Source organism: Schistocerca serialis, chromosome 2 (assembly GCF_023864345.2).
Source record: "Schistocerca serialis cubense isolate TAMUIC-IGC-003099 chromosome 2, iqSchSeri2.2, whole genome shotgun sequence".
NCBI classification, from domain to species: Eukaryota; Metazoa; Arthropoda; class Insecta; order Orthoptera; family Acrididae; genus Schistocerca; species Schistocerca serialis.
This window is the reverse complement of record NC_064639.1, coordinates 1110279037-1110302427: the sequence shown is the minus strand read 5'-3', so window position 1 is coordinate 1110302427 and position 23391 is coordinate 1110279037. Positions and strand designations below refer to the sequence as shown.

The 23391-nt window shown below is 39.1% G+C and overlaps 1 protein-coding gene across 3 annotated transcripts in view; it reads right to left on the bottom strand.

Annotated features, from left to right (window-relative positions):
• The window catches only part of LOC126458568 (protein tramtrack, alpha isoform-like), a 155089-nt gene that overhangs the window by 58618 nt on the left and 73080 nt on the right, over nt 1–23391 (bottom strand). For all 3 annotated transcript variants that reach the window (XM_050095699.1, XM_050095697.1, XM_050095698.1), the window contains exon 4: nt 10558–10623. In XM_050095699.1, coding sequence (XP_049951656.1) covers nt 10558–10623 — 66 coding nt within the window. The remainder of the gene's footprint in view (nt 1–10557; nt 10624–23391) is intronic.

Genomic DNA, 23391 nt, shown 5'->3' with positions numbered 1-23391 from the left:
TGTGTATGGCCCATTTCCTTTGCAATTTAAGTTTTATTTTAGTCTTTTCTCTCATTCATGTTTTATGGCTGCAGTATTATTCTGCAGTAGCAGGATACAGTAATATCCTTTGTTAGAGTATTGGTTCTTACCAACTGAGAACAAAAGCAATGAAAAATTCTCGTAATTCAAAAAAAATCCCGGGTTTTTCCCGGATGAAGAAATTCCCAGGTTTTTCCCAGATCTCCTGGTTGTCCCAGGTTGTAGTTACCCTTGATTAGGATTCTGTCAACAAATGATAACAAAAATAAACAATGATGAATTTCTAAACAAGTTACGGATGTCAGATGAGGCACACTTTCATCTCATCTCACAGGTTATGTAAATAAAGAGAACTATCATTACTGGGCAAACACAAAGCCTAATGATGTTCACGAGTGCCCTTTACACACTATCGTAAAGTGACAGTATGATGTGGTGTTTCATCACATGGGATTATCGGACCATATTTTTTCGCAAATGAACAGGCAAACACAATAACTGTCAATGCCGATTGTTATGTGGAGATGTTACAAACTTTCATTACACCTGCATTGAACAACTTTCCAAACGTTCGGGAAGCCTGGTTTCAACAGGACAGAGCGACATCACACACTGCATGGCAATCAATGGTATAGGTGCAAGAATTGTTTGGCAACTGTGTGATATCAAGATTCGGTAACATTCCCTGGCGCCCTAGATCGTCAGATTTATCCGTTTGTGATTTTTACAAGAGCAAAGTCTACACGACTTGACCAAGAACTCTGGATGTGATAAAACAGAGAATTCAGGATGCAATTCACAGTATCCCAGCTGAGATACTGCAGCGGTCAATGAGGAATCTCAACAGCAGATTTCACGAATGTATTCGTACAGGAGGATGCCATCTAAAGGACATAATTTAAAAAAAAAAATGATAAATGCCATCAATGTTTCATAAATGCCAAAGTTGTAAGGTTTCAATTACTATGAATGCAATTTCTTTCCTTCATCACTTCTAGTTTTATTGGATTGTGGAAATGTTCCCGTCTTTCTGTGTCACCCTGTAAGTTGCTCTGCATGGAATGTTACACAAACCGGATCATTCAACTGCTCACAAGTACCATGGCACCACAGCAATGAGTGCATTGATACATTGTTGTGATTATGTACTTTTTACTTTGCAAATGCATTCTTAGCACATTGGCTTTGCAAATTGACTTGAAGAGATTATATGGAATACCAGTAATAAAAAAATTGCTTACATTTTCAATATTTATAGGTAGAAAATAAAGCTATTTCAAACTGTCTCTGATAAAATACTTCATATGGATACAATGTGCTATGAAACAGCACATAATTTCACATTTTTACATTTTGAGGCAGAATTCGTATTTATTGCGAAAACAAGTTTTTAGATACATCAGTGATGGTGTTTTTGTCTTTTCTCTCCAATGGTGGTTAGAGAAGAGAGAGAAAATAAATCAGGTATCTCAGGTGAAATTCAGTCTTTGGAAGCTTTCGAAGGGCATCCCAAAACTGCCCTGTTTAAACCTTTCTTTCAACTGAAGATATCATGGAGCCTTTAGATAGGGACTAAGTGTCCGCTACGATGAAACACATCTGCCCCTTCAACCAATGGCAACTGGTGCTGATTTACCCTTTCCGCCTCATTTACATTTGCAGGTACCTATATATTAATTTATGACAGCACTCTACATTTTCAGTTATACGAAGTAAAAAAGATCGTTTACCAGTGCAGTTAACGAAGGATCTGTAGGTTAACGTGATGGTCACAAGGGCAAGATCTGACTCAAATGTACAATGAATTCCTTCCCTGATTACATTCTTGATGTTAGGGTACAGCTGTCATGTCTGGATATGCCCACGCCGTTTTTGGTCTGGACAGAACGCTCACTTTTTCGTCGATTTATGCACAAATCGTTATAGGCACTGAAAGCTGGCTAAAGCCGGATATAAGCTCAGCTGAAATTTTTGTGAAGAACCTAACAGTGTTCCGAAAGGATAGGCTAAACACGGTTGGCGGTGGCGTGTTTGTTGCTGTCAGAAGTAGTTTATCTTGTTGTGAAATTGGAGTAGATACTTCCTGTGAGTTAGTATGGGCAGAGGTCACTGTTGGCAACCAGAATAAAATAATAATTGGATCCTTTTACTGAACTCCCAATTCAGATGATGCAGTTGCCGAAAGGTTCAAAGAGAACTTGAGGTTGATTTCAAACATGTACCCGACTCACACGATAATAGTTGGTGGCGACTTTAATTTACCCTCGATATGATGGCAAAAATACATGTTTAATTCTGGAGGTATGCATAAAATATCATCTGGAATTGTGCTACATGCATTCTCTGAAAATTATTTCGAGCAGTTAGTTCATGAGCCAACGCGAATAGTAAACGGTTGTGAAAACACACTTGACCTCTTAGCAAGAAATAATCCTGAGTTAATACCAAGCATCAAAAGGATACAGGGATTAGTGAACAAAGGGTTGTCGTAGCGAGATTCAATATTGTAATCCCCAAATCCTCGAAAAATAAGCGAAAAGTATACCTACTCAAAAAAGCAGATAAAATTTCACTTGACGCCTTCCTAAGAGACAATCTCCACTCATTCCAAATTAATAATATAAGTGTAGACCAGAAGTGGCTTAAATTCAAAGACATAGTATTGGCAGCAATTGAGAGATTTATGCCAAATAAATTAACAAACAACGGAGCTGATCCTCCTTGGTACACAAAACGGGTTAGAACACTGTTGCAGAAACAATGAAACAAACATGCTAAATTTAAACAGACGCAAAATCCCCAAGATTGGCGATCTTTTACAGAAGCTCGAAATTGAGCGCAAACTTCAATGCGAGATGCCTACAACAGTTTCCAAAACGAAACTTTGCCTCGAAACCTGGCAGAAAATCCAAAGAGATTCTGGTCGTACGTGAAGTATGTTAGCGGCAAGAAACAATCAATGCCTTCTCTGCACGATAGCAGTGGAGATACTATCGAAGATAGTGCTGCCAAAGCAGAGTTACTAAAAACAGCCTTCCGAAATGCCTTCACAACAGAAGATGAAGTAAATATTCCAGAATTTGAATCGAGAACAGCTGCCAACATGAGTAATGTAGAAGTAAATATCCTCGGTGTAGTGAAGCAACTGGAATCACTTAGTAAAAGCAAGTCTTCTGGTCCAGACTGTATACCAATTAGGTTCCTCTCGGAGTATGCTGATGCTTTAGCTCCATACTTAACAATCACATACAATCGTTGGCTCGACAAAAGATCCGTACCCAAGGACTGGAAAGTTGCACAGATCACACCAACATTCAAGAAAGGTAGTAGGAGTAATCCACTAAATTACAGGCCTATATCGTTAATGTCGATATGCAGCAGGATTTTAGAACATATATTGTGTTCGAACATTATGAATTACCTCGAAGGAAACAGTCTATTGACACACAGTCAACATGGGTTTAGAAAACATTGTTCCTGTGAAACACAACTAGCTCTTTATTCACATGAAGTGCTGAGTGCTGTTGACAAGGGATTTCAGATTGATTCCTTATTTCTGGATTTCCGTAAGGCTTTTGATACTGTGCCACACAAGCGGCTCGTAATGAAATTGCGTGCTTGTGAAATATCGTCTCAGTTATGTGACTTTTGTGATTTCCAGTCAGAGAGGTCACAGTTCGTAGTAATTGACGGAAAGTCGTCGAGTAAAACAGAAGCGATTTCTTTGCTGTTCCTCATCTATACAAACAATTTTGGAAAAAGTCTGAGCAGCTGTCTTAGGTTGTTTGCACATGACGCTGTCGTTTATCGACTACTAGGAACTCAAACTTCGGTTACGCGATAAATCAGTCTCATCTGAAAGCCGTAAATTCAACTAAGTACCTAGGTATTACAATTACGAACAACTTAAATTGGAAGAAACACACAGAAAATATTGTGGGGAAGGCTAACCAAAGACTGGGTTTTATTGGCAAAACACTTAGGAAAGGTAACAGACCTACTAAGGAGGCTGCCTACACTACGCATGCCCGTCCTTTAATAGAATACTGCTACGCAGTGTGGAATCCTTACCAGATAGGACTGACGGAGTACATCGAAAAAATTCAAAGAAAGGCAGAGTGTTTTGTATTGTCGCGAAAAATGGGAGAGAGTGTCACAGAAATGATACAGGATTTGGTCTGGAAATCATGAAAAGAAAGGCGTTTTTCGTTGCAACGGAATCTTCTCACAAAATTCCAATCACCAACTTTCTCTTCTGCATGCGAAAATATTTTGTGGACACCGACCTACATAGGGAGGAACGATCACCACAATAAAATAAGGGAAATCAGAGCTCGTACGGGAAGATATAGGTGTTCATTCTTTCCGCGTGCTATATGAGATTGGAATACTAGAGAATTGTGAAGGTGGTTCGATGAACCCTCTGCCATGCACTTTAATGTGATTTGCAGAGTACCCATGTGGATGTAGATATTGGATCTCTGTAAATTCCACCAAAGTATTCTGAGAGAATTATCAGAAAACATCTTCATCAACATGCCTTACATACATGGTATTTCAAAAATACCATCTGAAAGTTTGGGGTCAGGCTCCCTACATCAAAACAACACAGAAATGTCTGAAAATCCTTCATTTTCAAGTAATTAACAAAAGTTTGCAATACTGGTGACTGGAGCTCATCAAGTTTACAATATAAATGACTGGAGCTCATGAACAGAAACTCATAATAAATGCTCAAAGAGTCCTCTTCTTGCTTCTAAACTTGCATGCACCTGTTGAATCGCGGACTGTCGTACCCTTTCAAAAATGGCCTGTCGGTTTCAACTGGTTTCACATGCTTCCATGGCACGTTGATGATTTTCTGCATTTGATTGGTCTGCTGCATAGACCAATACCATATTTACTTGAATCTAAGCCGCACTCAAATCTAAGCCGCACCTGAAAAATGAGACTCGAAATCAAGGGGAAAAAAATGTTCCCGAATCTAAGCCGCACCTGAAATTTGAGACTCTAAATTCGAGGGTAGGGAAAAGTTGTAGACCGCACCTCGAAATCGAAGCAAAGTTGGTCCATTGTAGCATGAGACACAATTTAGCTCGAAAGGATGAAGATACAGCTACAGTAGTTTGGTTCGAGTCGTGAGCTTAACAGTTAAGATTTACCAAGTAGCCACTGCTATGTGTTAGGCGCTCTGTCCATATTTTTACAGGTACCCTTCCTTCTTCAAGTGCTTCGTCTGGTTTGAATCGATTGCTTATTTTGCTTTGATCTGATAAGTGCCGTTCTCTTTGTCATAGATGTTTACGTCACTCTAAGTTGATGTCATTCATTGTTTGTCGCATTCTGATAATGCATGTTTACGACCTGTTGCCGCTCGCGGCATGGCTAGCTTTTGTGCGCGCTACCGCCGCTTACAATAAAAAAAGGGAGGAATGTTCACATAAGTGAAACAAAAGCAATAGACTGCTATTTGTTGTTACTTACACTGCTGCTTTCTTTGATAGTGATCAACAAGAACCAAATGATAGAATGCGTATGATAGAAGATGTTCTGAACGAGAGTTTAGCGAACATTTTTCTCCATTCGAAAATCTTTGCAGACGCCTGTTTAGTACATTACAATCTGCACAGAAATTAGAGACATTTTGGATTTAAAAATCTAGTCAGTTGCCGTGCTTCATTTCTGAGTGTACACTACTCAGCATAAGAATAATACGAATATAAACATGACATGATATGTATATTCTTCCGCGTTTGCTGTTGTCTCACTCTAGTTTCGTAGTTTATTAGACAGACAGAGTTTAAATGCGATAGCAGCAAACACGAAAGAATACACGGTATAATGTTTACATTCTTCTACCTTCTCTTTTAATTTATTTGCTAACACAGAGGTTTTGTTGCCAGTATTTATCTTTGTGCCTGCAAAGCATCCCTGTGTAGCGCTACATATATTTGACGGCAAAAGTTAGTTGTGGCAGCACCTACCAACATTTTTCAAAACTTGCGCTTACTTTGCACTCGATTCTAAGCCGCACGTGTTTTTTTGGATTACAAAAACCAGAAAAAAAGTGCAGCTTACAAGGGAACCTCCCCATCGCACCCCCCTCAGATTTAGTTATAAGTTGGCACAGTTGATAGGCCTTGAAAAACTGAACACAGATCAATCGAGAAAACAGGAAGAAGTTGTATGGAGATATGAAAAAAATAAGCAAAATATACAAACTGAGTAGTCCATGAGAAGATAGGCAACATTAAGGATAATATGAGCATAGGAGCGCCGTGGTCCCGTGGTTAGCGTGAGCAACTGCAGAGTGAAAGGTCCTTGGTTCAAGTCTTCCCTCGAGTGAAAAGTTTTAATTTTTTATTTTCAGACAATTATTATCTGTCCGTCCGTCCGATGCGATCACTTTTTTGGGAGTGATTATCACATTGACAAGAAAACCTAAATCGGGCAAGGTAGAAGAATCTTTTTACCCATTCGCCAAGTGTACAAGTTAGGTGGGTCGACAACATATTCCTGTCATGTGACGCACATGCCGTCACCAGTGTCGTATAGAATATATCAGACTTGTTTTCCTGTGGAGGAATCGGTTGACCTATGACCTTGCGATCAAATGTTTTCGGTTCCCATTGGAGAGGCACATCCTTTCGTCTACTAATCGCATGGTTTTGCTGTGCGGTCGCAAAACACAGACACTAAACTTATTACAGTGAACAGAGACGTCAATGAACGAACGGACCGATCATAACTTTGCGAAAATAAAGGAAGTAAACTTTTCACTAGAGGGACGACTTGAACCAAGGACCTCTCGTTCCGCAGCTGTTCACGCTAACCACGGGACCATGGCACTCCTGATCTAGCACTGTCCTTGTATTGCTTATGTTGCACATGGACTACTCAGTTTGTATATTTTGCTTTTTTTTTTTTTCATAGTTCCACACAACTTCTTCCTGTTTTCACGATTGATCTGTGTTCAGTTTTTCAAGGCCTATCCACTGTGCCAACTTATAACTAAATCTGAGGGGGGTGCGATGGGGAGGTTCCCTTGTTAGATTCGAGTAAATACGGTACTTTAAGGTGCTCCCATAGGTAATAATCAAAAATACTTAAGACTGAGGAAATGTGCAAGCCATGGAACTGGTCCTCCTCTACCTACCCATATATCAATGGTAAATACCAGCCAGTACATATCTAACACTGAGACTTAAATGTTCTGGGGCTCAATCATGCGTAAACCACATTTCTTCTTATTTGCAGGAGCACATTTTCTACATAGTATGCCTTGGAGAGTGTTCTGAAAAGAAAAAATTTGGCAGCATGAAAACTGCTATTAGTCCATATACGTTGGTCATGGAAATTTGTTATTCAATTTCTTCCAAAAATTGCCTCTTCTGTAAGAGTTTGGGCATGTGTTTATATGAATTTTTTTTTCTTGTTCTGGTGTAAGAAGTTTGTAAGTTTCTGAAACACCCTGTCCGTAACAGTGAAAATCTTCCCTCCTCTTTTAACTTCTGTTATAACAATCTATTAATATTCTTTCTCTATTACAAATGATGACCAGGGTGAAAAAAGCTTGCGACCTCCTAACCTCCCCATTTTGAGGTAGAGGTGGAAATTAACTATTGAAGTGGCCAGACAACATCAACAAACGAAGTTATCTTCATTTATGATTTGTCAAAAATAACCTGGAATATTTTCTTCTTTACTGTTCGAACTGAACACTAAGTGTCATGTAAAATAGGCTTGACATAAATATAAAAATGAAATAGAAAAGACAAAAAAAGAAGATATTTTCTGTATATATATATATATATATATATGCAGAAAATCAATAGCAGATTAAAATTAATAATCTACTTGTTAAAGGTAGTCTTCTCTAACCACTTAATAAACACTTTCAGACTACTATCACAAAGGACAGAATACTACATTTCTAAATTTTAAACAATTAAGATTAAGTTTCAAGTACAGTTAATTTGTGTCACGTTAAGATTATCCCAACCACGCAATTCATTTCTCCTATCAAGGGAGATGTACTACAAGTTGCGAAATACTTTTTGTACTGAAATCAGAAGAGCTGAGTCCAATAAAGATGTTCAATGAGAAGTATACTATTGTTGAATTCATATTAGTTACTGTTAACTGTTCCTTCCAACAGACAGGCGATGACATACCAAAAGGTACTAGTAACTCACCTTTTGGAATATAAAACTTTTCCAATATAAGATTAAAAAAACCTGTTACCAATATTGTAGACAAATTCAACAGGAGCTCCAAATACATATAATTAGCTGATACTGTGATGCCCACTTTGTAAGGTGAGGTCTGCTTTCAGCAAGGCAGGCATTAAATCCCTCTTCATCAATCCATCAAAAAGTGATTAAAAGTCATCACTTGCCCACTAGCACTCTTTCCTTGGTACCTGATGAAGCAAACAACCTTTTGGATTAACTTGCAGTCACCATGTGCTGCACTCTTCAGCCTTTTACAGCTGCTTTTAGTGTCAGCAGTTATCAGGATACCAGATGATGTGAAGTACAGTGAACATCTAGCCAACATTTTACTGGCTGCAGCTTTGAACTAACAGTATAAGCTTGCCTTCACTGGTAGGGAACATTATTACTGACTAAAGCACAAAATTGACAAAAGCTGATGTCCCGTTACGTATAGTAAAGGGGAGACCAAATTAAAACAAGGCTGCATGTAAAAGAAGAATATTATTGTTCTCTGTCTGTCATTGTGGATCTGTGCATTTATCAAAGATTGTCACATGCATCACTGTTAACTGGTAGTTGTTCAATGACTGACGAACAGCCATACTTTGCACACATGCTTCTCACCAAGATGGTGACAAGTAAGCCCAACAGCCTCGCAGTCTTGAGTGACATGAACACCACTGGTACTACAAACAGGAAACTTCACCTTTCATTGCAGGCAGTAACACCTCACTCAACCGTCCGATGGGCATTTTTAATGTATCACACAACAGCATTCAGGGGAATGCATGACTGACTGACAAAGGATATCTTCCACTCAGATCAAGTACACTATGATGACTTTGCGGTTGTTTAATTTCCTTGTTTCACTGAAAATACAAATTAATAATGCATATGTTCAATTTAATGTATGTGGTTTCCTATCCCAACTCTATACTTCTAATTATTGTTGGTTTACCTTCATCAGTCTGGTATTAAGATATCTTTAAAACCAGCTGACAGGGCACGAGGACCACTACATAAGCTGGCGGCAAGCTTGGTGTCAGCAAAGTAATCACTACATTACAGCTCAAACACATACTGCAATTAGACATGTGGCAATTAGCAGAAATGAACCCTATTTATCACACGTACTTCAATTTTCATTTGATCTTTTAAGTATAAAACTGATTACTTCGACTGTGGAGCGAAATGGGGTATGTTATTAATGACACGATTTCATTTAATGTATTTTACACGTGGAGATCAATATATTTTTCACTACACATACAAAAAATGAAAATAAATAAATAAGTGAATAAAAAATAAAATTATCCTACAGAATACCATATATGACAAGTAGACAATCACAAAATACACTTATGATGAACAAACTCTCCTTTAAAGAAAGTTTCACAGAATAAAGCATCAACATCTATTCACTGGCAGGAGATATTCTGAACATTCCAGGCAGACAGTTGTTTTTATTCCCAAAATAGAGGCAAGCAGCTCTCAACCCAGACATCCACAGAACAAAAATAGATAAAACTGTGGCAAATGTCTATTGATCATAACACAATGTTATGAAATAAAAACACACTTAGCTATGACACAGAAACATAAAACACACACAACCTGCCACCAGTGTTTTAGTATATAAATCTTGTAATGTTTCACGACAAACAGTAGACATTTTATGATGATAAAAAATATATATATATATCAGTACATAGCATTTTAACAGATTCGTTAAGCAGAGGTTTCACTACTCGTAAACACAAAATTACCGAATACAGAAATAAATTATAAAACTATATCAATAAGTGAAATACAACAGTTGCAATTAAATATCACAATGATGAACTGCTGCTGTAAAATAAACTGATAAACCAGTATTACAAACAAAGCAAAAGCAACAAGGCTATATTTTAAGTTTTACATCTGTAAGTTAATAAAAACAATTTCTCCTTCAAAGGGGACATATTAGCTGATGCAGTATTCTTATATACAAAATTAAGCCAAAAATGTCGGTCCTTCTGTTTTAGAAAGTGTTCTATGTTGGTTGGTTACATTACTACATATTTCTCCCAAACTAAGTGCATTATGACAATCCAAAATATAAAAGTGAAATGAAAATTTCAAGCCACTAACTTCACTGCTGTTTTGAGTTAATTTTGTTGAGGAAAGAAATATCGTACAACACAGCCGATTTAAATGCAGAATACTGCACAATGAACAGTGTAGGAGATGATTTATTGTAACATAAAATGAAATTAGGACAGGTAAACTGCAGACTCTACCCACAATTATTTTTAAGTAAATAGTACAGCATGTGACTTACCAAGTGCAAAACTTTCAGTTGGATCTCTTGTTCCATCACTGGACTGTGTAAATGCTTGACCTGGATCTGGAAGGAGGAAAAAAATGATTAAAATCCTGTGCTTTCTTGCATGAATTTAGTACAATAACCCCAAAAAATTGCAAAATAATTCACATTTCATCAAGGCAGCCTAATCTGATGTTTGAGGGGCTGTGAAATAAACTTTACTGAAATTTTTATTGCATTTATATCTAGTGCTAGTCAAGACCTTTCCCATACCACACCAATCTTTACCATGCAATACTGTTCCTGAGAGACAAAATCAGTTTCGATCATGAGTTGCACAGCACAATACGGGAAACGGTGACACCAAAGTTCACAAATCATTTAGTAACCTAAATACATGTCCACTGTTTTCACAAACAAGATTCTGGAAGGAGATTATGGTTTCCAAAGAAACAGCTACAATTTAGCCCAAGGAAATGTTTTTCAGGTATACAGGGATCCTCAGTTCAAACCACACAGACTATGTGATCTAAAGTACCCGGACACCTTGCTGAAAATAACTCAAGTTTGTAGCGCCCTTCATCGGTAATGCTGGAATTCAATACAATGTTGGCCCACCCTTAGCCTTGATGATAGCTTCCACTCACACAACCATACGTTCAATCAGATGCTGGAAAGTTTCTTGGGGAATGGCAGCCCATTCTTCACGAAGTGCTGCAATGAGGAGAGGTATCGATGTTGGTCGGTGAGATGTGGCACAAAGTCGGCGATCCAAAACATCCCAAAAGTGTTCTATAGGATTCAGATCAGGAATCTGTGCAGGCCACTCCATTACAGGGATGTTGTTGTTGTGTAACCACTCTGCCACAGGCTGCGTATTATGAACAGGTGTTCAATAGTGTTGAAAGATGCAGTCATCATCCTTGAATTGGTCTTCAACAGTGGGAAGCAAGAAGGTGCTTAGAATCTCAATGTAGGCCTCTGCTGCGACAGTGCCACGCAAAACAACAAGGGGTGCAAGCCCCCTCCATGAAAAACACGACCACACCATAACATCACCAGCTCCGAATTTTACTGTTGGCACTATACACGCTGGCAGGTGACGTTCACCGGGCATTTGCCATGCCCACAAACTGCCATCAGACTGCCACATTGTGTACTGTGATTCATCACTCCACACAATGTTTTTCCACTGTTCGATCATCCCATGTTTACGCTCCTTACACCAAGCGAGGCATCGTTTGGCATTTAACGGCGTGATGTGTGGCTTATGAGCAGCTGCTCAACCACGAAATCCAAGTTTTCTCACCTCCCACCTAACTATAATAGTACTTGCAGTGGATCCTGATGCAGTCTGGAATTCCTACGTGATGGTCTGGATAGATGTCTGCCAATTACACATTACGACCCTCTTCAACTGTCGGCAGTCTCTCTCAGTCAACAGACTAGATTGACCTGTACACTTTTATGTTGTACGTGTCCCTTCACATTTCCACTTCACTATCATATAGGAAACAGTGTACCTAGGGATGTTTAGGAATGTGGAAATCTCGCGTACAGACGTATGACACAAGTGACACCCAATCACCTGACCACTTTCGAAGTCCGTGAGTTCCACTAAGCACCCCATTCTGCTCTCTCACGATGTCTAATGACTACTGAGGTCACCGATATAGATTATCTAGCAGTAGGTAGTCGCACAATGCATAATAATGATAAATGTATGTTTTTGGGTGTGGCCAGATACTTTTGATCGCACAGTGTATGATAGTTATACTAGATTAATGTCAGTTCTTGTTTTCCATTGACTGTCTTACGCACTCAAGAAGCATAAATGTTAAATTGTAGATGTTTCATTACAGATACTTCTAAACTTTTTCTGTATTTACATAATAATCTAAGAGTATCACAAGCTTTATATTTCAGTACATTTCCTGCCAATATTAGTGGAAATTATGGTCTATGCATCTCACTGAAGCTAGTAATTATGCATATATTCAACATATTTTTCCAACCTCCCTCTATTTGGTAGAATAGATTCTTCTTAGTAATGGAGAGATATTCACCAGCAGAGATTCCAAGTAGGTCCATATCAAGTCAACCAAATTTAGTCAATTCGTGGACTTCAGTATTCTAGATGTCTCACCTTTTTTAAACAGCTTTTTATTGTACTAGTTTCTTATGTTTTAGGGCTCTAAAACAGAAAAATGTGCCAGGCTTTAACATATTGAGAAATGAACGTAGTATAATTCGAAAATTATTGATGCTCTTGAGTGGACTCTGGTGCCCTTCTAAAGCTCTTTAACTGTGCTTTAATTCGATGTGCAATACGCACACTGTCCAAAAAAGTGGCTCATGGTGAAAACATGTAATACACGAAAATTTAATGAATGATAATGGTTTTAAAATACTTTCTAATATAGACTGTGCAAAAACTGTGAACTGCATGGCAAGATCAAATACAGCCCAAACAAGACAACACAGAAAGATATTTCTCCGCAGAAAAATAACCAATGTAACCAAAATATTCACGGGTGTACTGCCAGTCTACAGTGTCCAACGGGCACAATATTTCGGCGATCATACATGTCGCCATCATCAGGTAAACTGACGGACTGAGCCGCTGCGACCGAACCAAGTTCCCTCTGAGCAGCCATAGCGTACGGATCTCAGTGCCGGCACGTTCACAGGAGCTCAGTCCGTCAGTTCACCTGATGATGGCGACATGTATGATCGCCGAAATATTGTGCCCATTGGACACTGTAGACCGGCAGTACACCCGTGTGTATTTTGATTATCAAATACGCCGGGAGAAACTCAAGAACCACAACCAATGTAACGTCACTGAACAGTATTTATTTACTAGCAGTTACAAATTTTCTGAAGGCATCATCATCTGTTGTCGACTACAGTAATTATGTGGAAAATGTGATTCAAGGCACCACAGATACCTGTCATGATTATAGACCAAAAACAATAGTCTCCCCGCAACAAGTACATGTAAAATTGACATTTACAGCAATAGCAAAGGGTGAGGAACAGCTTCTGAACTGTGAAGCATACAGACAGGAGATCAACAGCATGGTAAAGCCAGGAGCACATTTCAAGGCAGCACCTGCAGTCAGTAAGATAAATAATTTTCAGGGCTAAACAGAAGTTATTTTTCTGCTTTCTTGTGGGGACAAATGATGCAGGAAAGAACAATTCAAAAAATTTCATGCTCTTTCTTAAATGGAGGCTGCATGAATTCAGAAATATGACTGATCATATTTTCTGTATCCCACCATCAGACCTACATAACTGGTCTTGTGTGAATCAGGAACATGTTAGGTGATTAGAAAGTTAGTAGACAGGAATACAATTAAATACTTAGCTTTAATTCAGCATCAACGGTGAACGTCGATCTTGACTTTGTACAATAATATTTACATGCAGTTATAGACTGAACTGCGAATACTTCTTTACAATTCTGATTGCTTCACACATATAGTTCAATTGTCAATGCATAAACTGTATGTGGCGCCTGGCTAGGTCGTAGCTATTGACTTAACTGAAGGCTGTGCTAACTAGCGTCTCTGCAAATGAGATCTCTGAAGCTATAACAAGTGAACCATTCCTATTAAAGTCGGCTGTAGAACTGGGCAGTGCACTAGCTTGTCTCAGCTAAGTGACGGCGCTTGGTCTGCTAGCGTCGACAGTGGCGACTCGTGGGTCCGATGTGTACTGACAGACTGCGGCAGATTTGAAGCCTACAACCTAGCAAGTGTGGTGCCTTGCAGTAACACTACACATGGTTTACACATCAACAGATTGCAAAGGGCCTTAGAGAGTCATAAGATCTCATATACAGATCACATGAAATCAAACATTTAGCGAGGTATTAAGCAAGTTATGCCTTTCAAAGGCAAAAGTGATGTGTGTATAGAATTTAGCTTGCGACATGATGAAACACTGTCAGGAGTGGTATCTAAAAGATGAAGAGTGATGACGAAAACACTTTTCTTTAGCCAGTAAATATTCCAGCAGTTCCAACTTAAACAATTACAGTGTGTGTGTATCTTGGATATACAACATGCAGTTGAGTGCTAACTTGCGAATGAAAACCGTGATAAAATATTTGCTCTGGAGCAAGTCAATTTCTGTTGTATAAGAAATAAACAGAATTGGAACACTCTTTTTAACATTAAATATGTAGACGTTATGTTTGTATTAGAACGCTGGCTAACAGAAAATCAAGCTGACAGTTTTCTTCCACAAGGATATGCTGCAGCAGACATAATGTCCAGGAATTTACATCAAGCATGGTCTAAAATTTAAATAATTAGAGATTACACCACACTATTCATAAATAAATGCTGCATTTAGTAGTACAAGACTGACTGAAGAAAATACAATTGTTATCCTGGATTGGTCTCCACATGGTGATATAAATGTATTTTTTGAAAAGTTTGAAATAGTGCTTCACATACCTTTTAAGTTTAAAGCAAAGGTTGTTATCCATGGAGATTTTAATACTGAAATGCGAGATTCAATACAAGACTCCAGAACGTTTTTAACATTTTGAGGTCTTTAAAATTACTCTGCATGCCTAGTGTCCTACTCAATGATGCCGGTCTAGAGAATATTATCAACAATTCACAAAGATGGTGGGTGATGGAAAAGTTGCAGATCATGTTCCATTGTTTTTAACAATTTATTGTAAGCAACCAACTTATTCAAATGAATTTCATGCACTATGGGTAAGAGGTCAGAGAAAGGAGCACATTATGTTATTGATTGACAAGTTCAAGAACACAAATTGGAACTCTGCATATGAGTTGTTGTTTTTGTGGTCTTCAGTCCAGAGACTGGTTTGATGCAGCTCTCCATGCTACTCTATCCTGTGCAAGGTTCATCATCTCCCAGTACCTACTGCAACCTACATCCTTCTGAATCTGTTTAGTGTATTCCTCTCTTGGTCTCCCTCTACAATTTTTACCCTACACGCTGCCCTCCAATACTAAATTGGTGATCCCTTCTTCTAGTCAAGTTGTGCCACAAACTCCTCTTCTCCCCAATTCTATTAAATACCTCCTCATTAGTTATGTGATCTACCCATCGAATCTTCATCATTCTTCTGTAGCACCACATTTCGAAAGCTTCTATTCTCTTCTTGTCTTAACTATTTATCGTCCATGTTTCACTTCCATACAAGGCTACACTCAATACGAATACTTTCAGTAAAGACTTCCTGACACTTAAATCTATACTCGATGTTAACAAATCTCTCTTCTTCAGAAACACTTTCCTTGCCATTGTCATTCTACATTTTATATCCTCTCTACTTCGACCACCATCAGTTATTTTGCTCCCCAAACAGCAAAACTCATTTACTACTTAAAGCGTCTCATTTCCTAATCTAATTCCCACAGCATCGCCTGATTTAGTTCGACTACATTCCATTATTCTCATTTTGCTTTTGTTAATGTTCATCTTATATCCTTCTTTCAAGACACAGTCCATTCCGTTCAGCTGCTCTTCGAGGTCCTTTGCTGTACAATGTCATCGGCAAACCTCAAAGTTTTTATTTCTTCTCCATGGATTTTAATTCCAACTCTGAATTTTTCTTTTGTTTCCTTTACTGCTTGCTCAATATACAGATTGAATAACATTGGGGATAGGCTACAACACTGTCTCACTCCCTTCCCAACCACTGCTTCCCTTTCGTGCCCCTCGACTCTTGTAACTGCCATCTGCTTTCTGTACAAATTGTAAATAGCCTTTCACTCCCTGTATTTTACCCCTGCCACCTTCAGAATTTGAAAGAGATTATTCCAGTCAACATTGTCAAAAGCTTTCTCCAAGTATACAAATGCTAGAAACGTAGGTTTGCCTTTCCTTAATCTATTTTCTAAGATAAGTCATAAGGTCAGTATTGCCTCACGTGTTCCAACATTTCTACGGAATCCAAACTGATCTTCCCCGAGGTAGGCTTCTACCAGTTTTTCCATTCGTCTGTAAAGAATTCGTGTTAGTATTTTGCAGCCATGGCTTATTAAACTGATAGTTTGGTAATTTTCACACCTTTCAACACTTGCTTCATTTGGGATTGGAATTATTATATTCTTCTTGTAGTCTGAGGGTATTTCGCCTGTCTCATACATCTTGCTCACTAGATGGTAGAGTGTCAAACTGAAAAAACTGGAATTGAAATAAATATTTATTACTTTAAAAAAATATGTGGATTTGTAGCTTTCGTGTTCTCCATTAATAAAAATTGGCTCCTCAAGTAAATGTAAAAATGCCAAAATTAACTGGTGTACAAAAGAACTGGCAGAAATTAGAGAAAGCATCATCATACTTTGTTGAATACATAAAAATGAGAATAACTGAAAGGGCTGAGCAGGGGTTTGGTTTAGAAATGTTTACCTCAGAAGTAAAAAGTATTACAAAGCTAAGTTCATACAAGCCAAAAGACCCAGCATGTGAAAGGGGCATACAAGATGCTCCAAATAAGTGTAAGGCTGCATGGGAAATTATTAGATAAGAGAAATCTTCCAGACAAGTATATTAAAACTGTGCCTGATCCAGGAGAATTGAATGACTACTTTGTCACATCAGTCAGAGAATTCTGAGACAAAATTAAAGCCACACACACATCTGCGAGGAATTTGCTTCACATGATAAAGTAAGGAGTTTTTTGAGATTCACCCAAAATCTCAAAAGTTATCCCCATATTCTAAAAGGGTGATAAACAATTGCCCCAGAACTACCAACCAAATCTAGTGTGCTAATATTCTCAAAAATATTTCAATCACTCATGTGCATTCAATTAAGCAATTATTTTGAAAAGCATGATCTCCTTTACAACCATCAGTATGGATTTTGGCCAGGTAAAAGTAACACTGCAGCTGTTCTGGAAACTGTTCATCCGACTTAAAAGCTTTCGAAAATAATAAGATTGTATTATGTGATATGAGTAATGCATTCAACTGCATTCTTTTTAAAATACAGGGTGATTCAAAAAGAATACCACAACTTTAAAAATGTGTATTTAATGAAAGAAACATAATATAACCTTCTGTTATACATCATTACAAAGATTATTTAAAAAGGTTTTTTTTCACTCAAAAACAAGTTCAGAGATGTTCAATATGGCCCCCTCCAGACACACGAGCAATATCAACCCGATACTCCAACTCGTTCCACACTCTCTGTAGCATATCAGGCGTAACAGTTTGGATAGCTGCTGTTATTTCTCGTTTCAAATCATCAATGGTGGCTGGGAGAGGTGGCCGAAACACCATATCCTTAACATACCCCCATAAGAAAAAATCGCAGGGGGTAAGATCAGCCGTAAGATCGGCCGTCCAGAACTTTTCCCTTTGCACAAACACCCATTCTCTGTAAACCGTTTATACCAACGTTTAATACACCACCTATCAGGAGGTTTAACACCATACTTCGTTCGAAATGCACGCTGAACAACTGTCGTCGATTCACTTCTGCCGTACTCAATAACACAAAAAGCTTTCTGTTGAGCGGTCGCCATCTTAGCATCAACTGACGCTGACGCCTAGTCAACAGCGCCTCAAGCGAACAAATGTACAACTAAATGAAACTTTATAGCTCCATTAATTCGCCGACAGATAGTGCTTAGTTCTGCCTTTTGTCGTTGCAGAGTTTTAAATTCCTAAAGTTGTGGTATTCTTTTTGAATCACCCTGTATTGCTAACAAAAGTGGAATATTATGGTGGCCACAAATCTACATTAGCAATAATTTCTTCCTATCTGAATAACAGAAGACAGTTTATCTTAAATAGAAATAGACATTCCCCTGTATCAGAAACTGGTACAAGTGTTCAACAGGGTTCTGCCCTTGCCCCCTCCTTTTCAATGTGCTTATCAATGACTTGCCCCGTTGCTTATTACAGTCTGCAATCAGCTTTGCTGATTGAACAACCTTCCTTACTTCACCTTATGACACGTCAGCCCTTTATAGATTACACAAGAAACTCTTGACACTGCATTACACTGGTTTGCAGCCAATAAACATTTTTGTAAGCCAGACAAAAGCTGAAAGCTTTTATTAGGACTGCCCCGAATGTAAATAATAAATGTGCCACAGACTTAGTAACACATATTGATGACTAACTCAGCTGGGAAGAGCAAATCAAACAAGTTTATAAAAAGATCTCAAATGTTGTACCTCATGCTTCCTTCGCGCTGGGTCAGAAATTTGTGATAAATTCAAGTTACGTAAGGGCTAATGCCGTAGAGTATTCTCTGTCAAAACTGAATTGGTATTCCATCTGGACCTGGTGACTTACTTGTTTTCAACTCTTTCAGTTGCTTCTCTATTCCAGGGATGCCTATTTCTGTCCTCCATATGGGAGACTGTCCGCCAATCAAATGACAGCATGTTTGTATGACCCTCCTGCATGAACGAGTTTTTAAACATGGAATTCAAAATTTTCGCACTCTTTTTGCTGTCTTCTACTGCCACACCAGACTGGTCAACGAGTGACTAGAAAGAACCCTTCGACCTACTTAGCAATTTTACGTGGGATCAACATTTTCTCAGATTCTTGGCAGATTTTTTACCACAGTATGATGGTTGCAGTAGTTGTGTGCTTCACACTTCGATCTTTTTACAGACACACCAATGTCTACTAACTTTTGCCTATTGTTTTGAACTGAGAGTGCAACAGTCTTTGCTTCCCCAACATTTACTGAACTCAGTTATTAAACCACGATGGTTATTTCCCATTTCTTAATCCACTTACTCTGCACACACTTCTCCTGAGCATGATTTACAATCCATTTGAACTTTGCCCTTACTGGAACTAAATGATGTCCACTCTTTGTCTAAGTGAGATGATAATAACTACTTATCTGCTCTTTATACCAAAAATACTCTCCTAGTCTTCATAGTGGATTTATTACCTTTAGTAACTATTCTCACTGTGCTGACATCGTGATCACTAATCCCCATATCTATACGGACACAGTCGATAAGGTCTGGCCTGTTTGTAGCTAAAGGTATAATTCCACTGTGTGCATGTTGTCCAACTATCTGTTCAAGGCAGTTTTGGGAAACTATGTCCAAAACTACTTCACAAGACTGCCCTGCAATGTATCCATAGTCGTCCCAGTCTATACTAGAAAGGTTGAAGTCGCCGCTGCTAATGAAGCATGATCTGGGTATTTCCACACCACTGAATGTGGACTTTCTTTCAATGACTCTAGAACTGTCATAATGGAATTGGGTGGCCAATAGAAGCATCCAACAATCAGCTTGATTTTACATACAGCTCATACGTGTCCAAATAGCTTCACAGTCATACTCAAATTCAGCCTCAAGAGATATATTTTTGTCGACTGCAATGAATGCTCCCCCTCCCATGGTGTGTAATCTGTCTTTCCTACTCCCATTATACCATTTTCTGCTGCTGTTGATATTACCGTAGACTCATGTGACCATGACTTACCAAATATTTCAGGGCTTTCTACTTCGGGTTTCAGCTAGCTCTCAGCCCTGAGGATAATTTGAGGTTGACTAATTTTGTGCAGGGCAGTAAATACGATAACTTGCCTACAAACGCTTCGACAATTTACTGATAACTCGTATGACTGATGGTGGCATCAGAACCCAAGCGAAACGGATCACTGGCACCAATGTCAACTACAATTTGCGGACGATGCACCGAGCACATTCGATAGCTGGAGGCAAGGTTTCCTCCGCATCACAGATGAGGCACGCCGGCAGACATACAACGTGCACACTGGCTTCCTTTCTGGCCCTGAATGACATTTCCATAAGACTGTCCATAATTCGCCTAACGTCGGAGCTCATGATAAATAGCAGACCCTTGAAACTGTACCCATCCACTCACAGCGTGATGCCAGGCAGGTAGTCTGCACACTGCCCCTCCACCTCAAGTGGCACTGAACACATCATCATCCACCACTCACATTGCGGGTGGGTCGGATCCACTACATCAGGTACAAGGGAAAATACCTCGGCAGCAGAGCCAGTGGCCAAAACAAGTGACACCTGAGGTGCCCCTTGCAATGCATCATCAGATTCTACACCACTGCTATACCCTGGGGCAATAGCCTGAAGATGGCTCACCGTGTCTGAAAGTGCATTCAGCTGTTTCTGAACTTTGGCCTGCTCCTGCATCAACACACAATATTGCACAGATCTTACCCATCCTGGCACGACTAACTGAAGAAGTAAACTATAAAAGCAGTGAGAGAAACCTAGGTATGCAACTTGCTATGCTCCTGACATGTCACCAAAGAAGGCTGCCTCCTACCGAACTGTGCAGCTGGTCATTCTAAAGAAATGACAACTGTGCTACAGGCTGCACGAATCTGCATTTCACAGCTACAAAAATGCAATATTCACCTCTTTAATTGAAAAACATGCCTGGAATTTAATAATTAAACTAGGAAAAAAACAAGAAAAAGTCACACACATAATTAGATGGTCTGCTGGTGGGTAACGGGCAAGAGCTGGAGCCTACCTGCCCTCATGTAATTCCTGTACATTACGGGTCGGTAGTTTGTGGGCACAGAGTCATGTTCCGTCAGGTTTAGATTAGCCAAGTTTAGCAGCCAAGACATCAACGGAGTTCACACTAATGCTACTCAAATCAATGTAGCATGGTTTTGGCCACTTGACACAGACAGTGATCCTTTTATCCTGCTGGAAAAAGCCACTGCCATTGGGGAAGACAAAGCATGAAGTAGGGTGTACTTGGCCCACAATAATGTTCACATGGTCCATCACTGCATGGGGCCTTTGATCACTACCTCAGGTAGCATGGAAGAGAAGCTGCATGTCCCCAGTAGCTTACCGTATTTACTCGAATCTAAGCCGCACCTGAAAAATGAGACTCGAAAAAAAAAAAAAAATTCCCGAATCTAAGCCGCACCTGAAATTTGAGACTCTAAATTCAAGGGGAGAGAAAAGTTTTAGGCCGCACCTCCAAATCGAAACAAAGTTGGTCCATTGTAACATGAGACACAATTTAGGTCGAATGAAAGACGATACAGCTACAGTAGTTTGGTTCGAGTCGTAAGCTTAGCAGTTAAGCTTTACCAGGTAGCCATTGCTATGCGTCAGGCGCTCCGTCCGTATTTATACGGGTACCCTTCCTTTTTCACGTGCTTCGTCTGGTTTGAATCGATTGCTTATTTTGCTTTGATCTGATAAGTGCCATTTTCTTTGTTATAGGTGTTTACGTCACTCTAAGCTGAAAATGCATTACTGTACTGTGTCATGCATTGTTTGTCGCATTTTGATAGTGCGTGTTTACGGCCTGTCGCCGCTCGCGGCATGACTTGCTTTTGTGCCCGCTACCGCCGCTTAAAAAAAAAAAAAGAGGAATCGTTTCATTAGCGAAACAATGCAAGAGACTGCTATTTGTTGTTACTTACACTGCTGTTTTCTTTGATAATGATCAACAAGAACCAAATAATAGACTGTGTATGATAGAACATGTTCTGAATGAGTGTTTAGCGAAAAATTTTCTCCGTTTGAAAATCTTTGCGGCCGCTTCTTTAGTACATCAAATTCTGCACAGAAATTAGTCATCTTACATTTAAAATCTAGTCAGTTGCCGTGCTTCATTTCTGACTGTATCACTAGGAGGCATAAGAATAATACAAGTATAAACATGACACGATACGTATATTCTTCCGCATTTGCTGTTGTCTCACTGTAGTTTCGTAGTTTATTAGGCAGACAGGATTTAAATGAGATAGCAGCAAACACGAAAGAATACATGGCAAAATGTTTATATTCGTATTATTCTTATGGTGAAGAGAATACTGCATGTGATTCACGTTTCATCAGATTCCTATTAGCAACCATCTAACCATCTCTTCCCACAGGTAGGAATAAAACTCTGAACGTAGAGTTGGCCATATTGACAAACATCCCTAACAGTCTTGCCAGTCAGATTTTCGTAGTACATTGAAATTCTGCTACATTCTAAGATGAACAATACGGAATTTGTATTTACTTCGTTGGATAATGTATGAAAATGCAATGGTCGAAACTCGGAGTGGAGGGGAAAAAAAGAAAAAAAAAGCTCGTCTTCTACCTTTTTTAAAATTTATTTACTGATGCAGAGGTTTTGGCGCCAGTATTTATCTTTGTGCCCACAAAGCATACTTGTGTATCGCTACATATATTCGACGGCAGAAGTTAGTTGTGGCGGCACCTATCAACATTTTTCAGAACTTCCGCTTGCTTTGCACTCGATTCTAAGCCGCAGGCGGTTTTTTTGATTACAAAAACCGGAAAAAAAATGCGGCTTAGATTCGAGTAAATACGGTAATACTGCCCTTACTGGTCTGTGCCCATGGCATGGTGTGTTTCAAGCACTGTTCACTGGGATGCCGGCATATCCGGACATGACCACTGACCTGGTGTAAAAATAGATGTAAGTCATATGACCAGATGAAACATTTTTACTGATTGGCACTTAAATCCCAATGATTCTATGCCCACTGCAATAACTGACATTGTAGGTGTTGTCTGCTGTGGAGCGCCATGTTCAACAATGTGTGCTGAATGGTGAGCTCCAAAACAATTGCCTGAACCATCACTGTTGTTTATTATTAGGTCTACCACAGACTGTCGCCTATTCTGCTGTACAGAGCAATCAAGCCTCTAATCTCCATGTTTTGTGATTAGGCGAGGACATTCAACACCTTCTAGCTGTCACCTACTCATTGAGCCACCATCCTTCAACCACTTTCCATAGATGTTCACAATTGTAGCATATTTAGTCATAATGTTTTGGCTCATCAGTGTAAGTTTTGCATCTGGATATATCAGTTAACATTTATAAT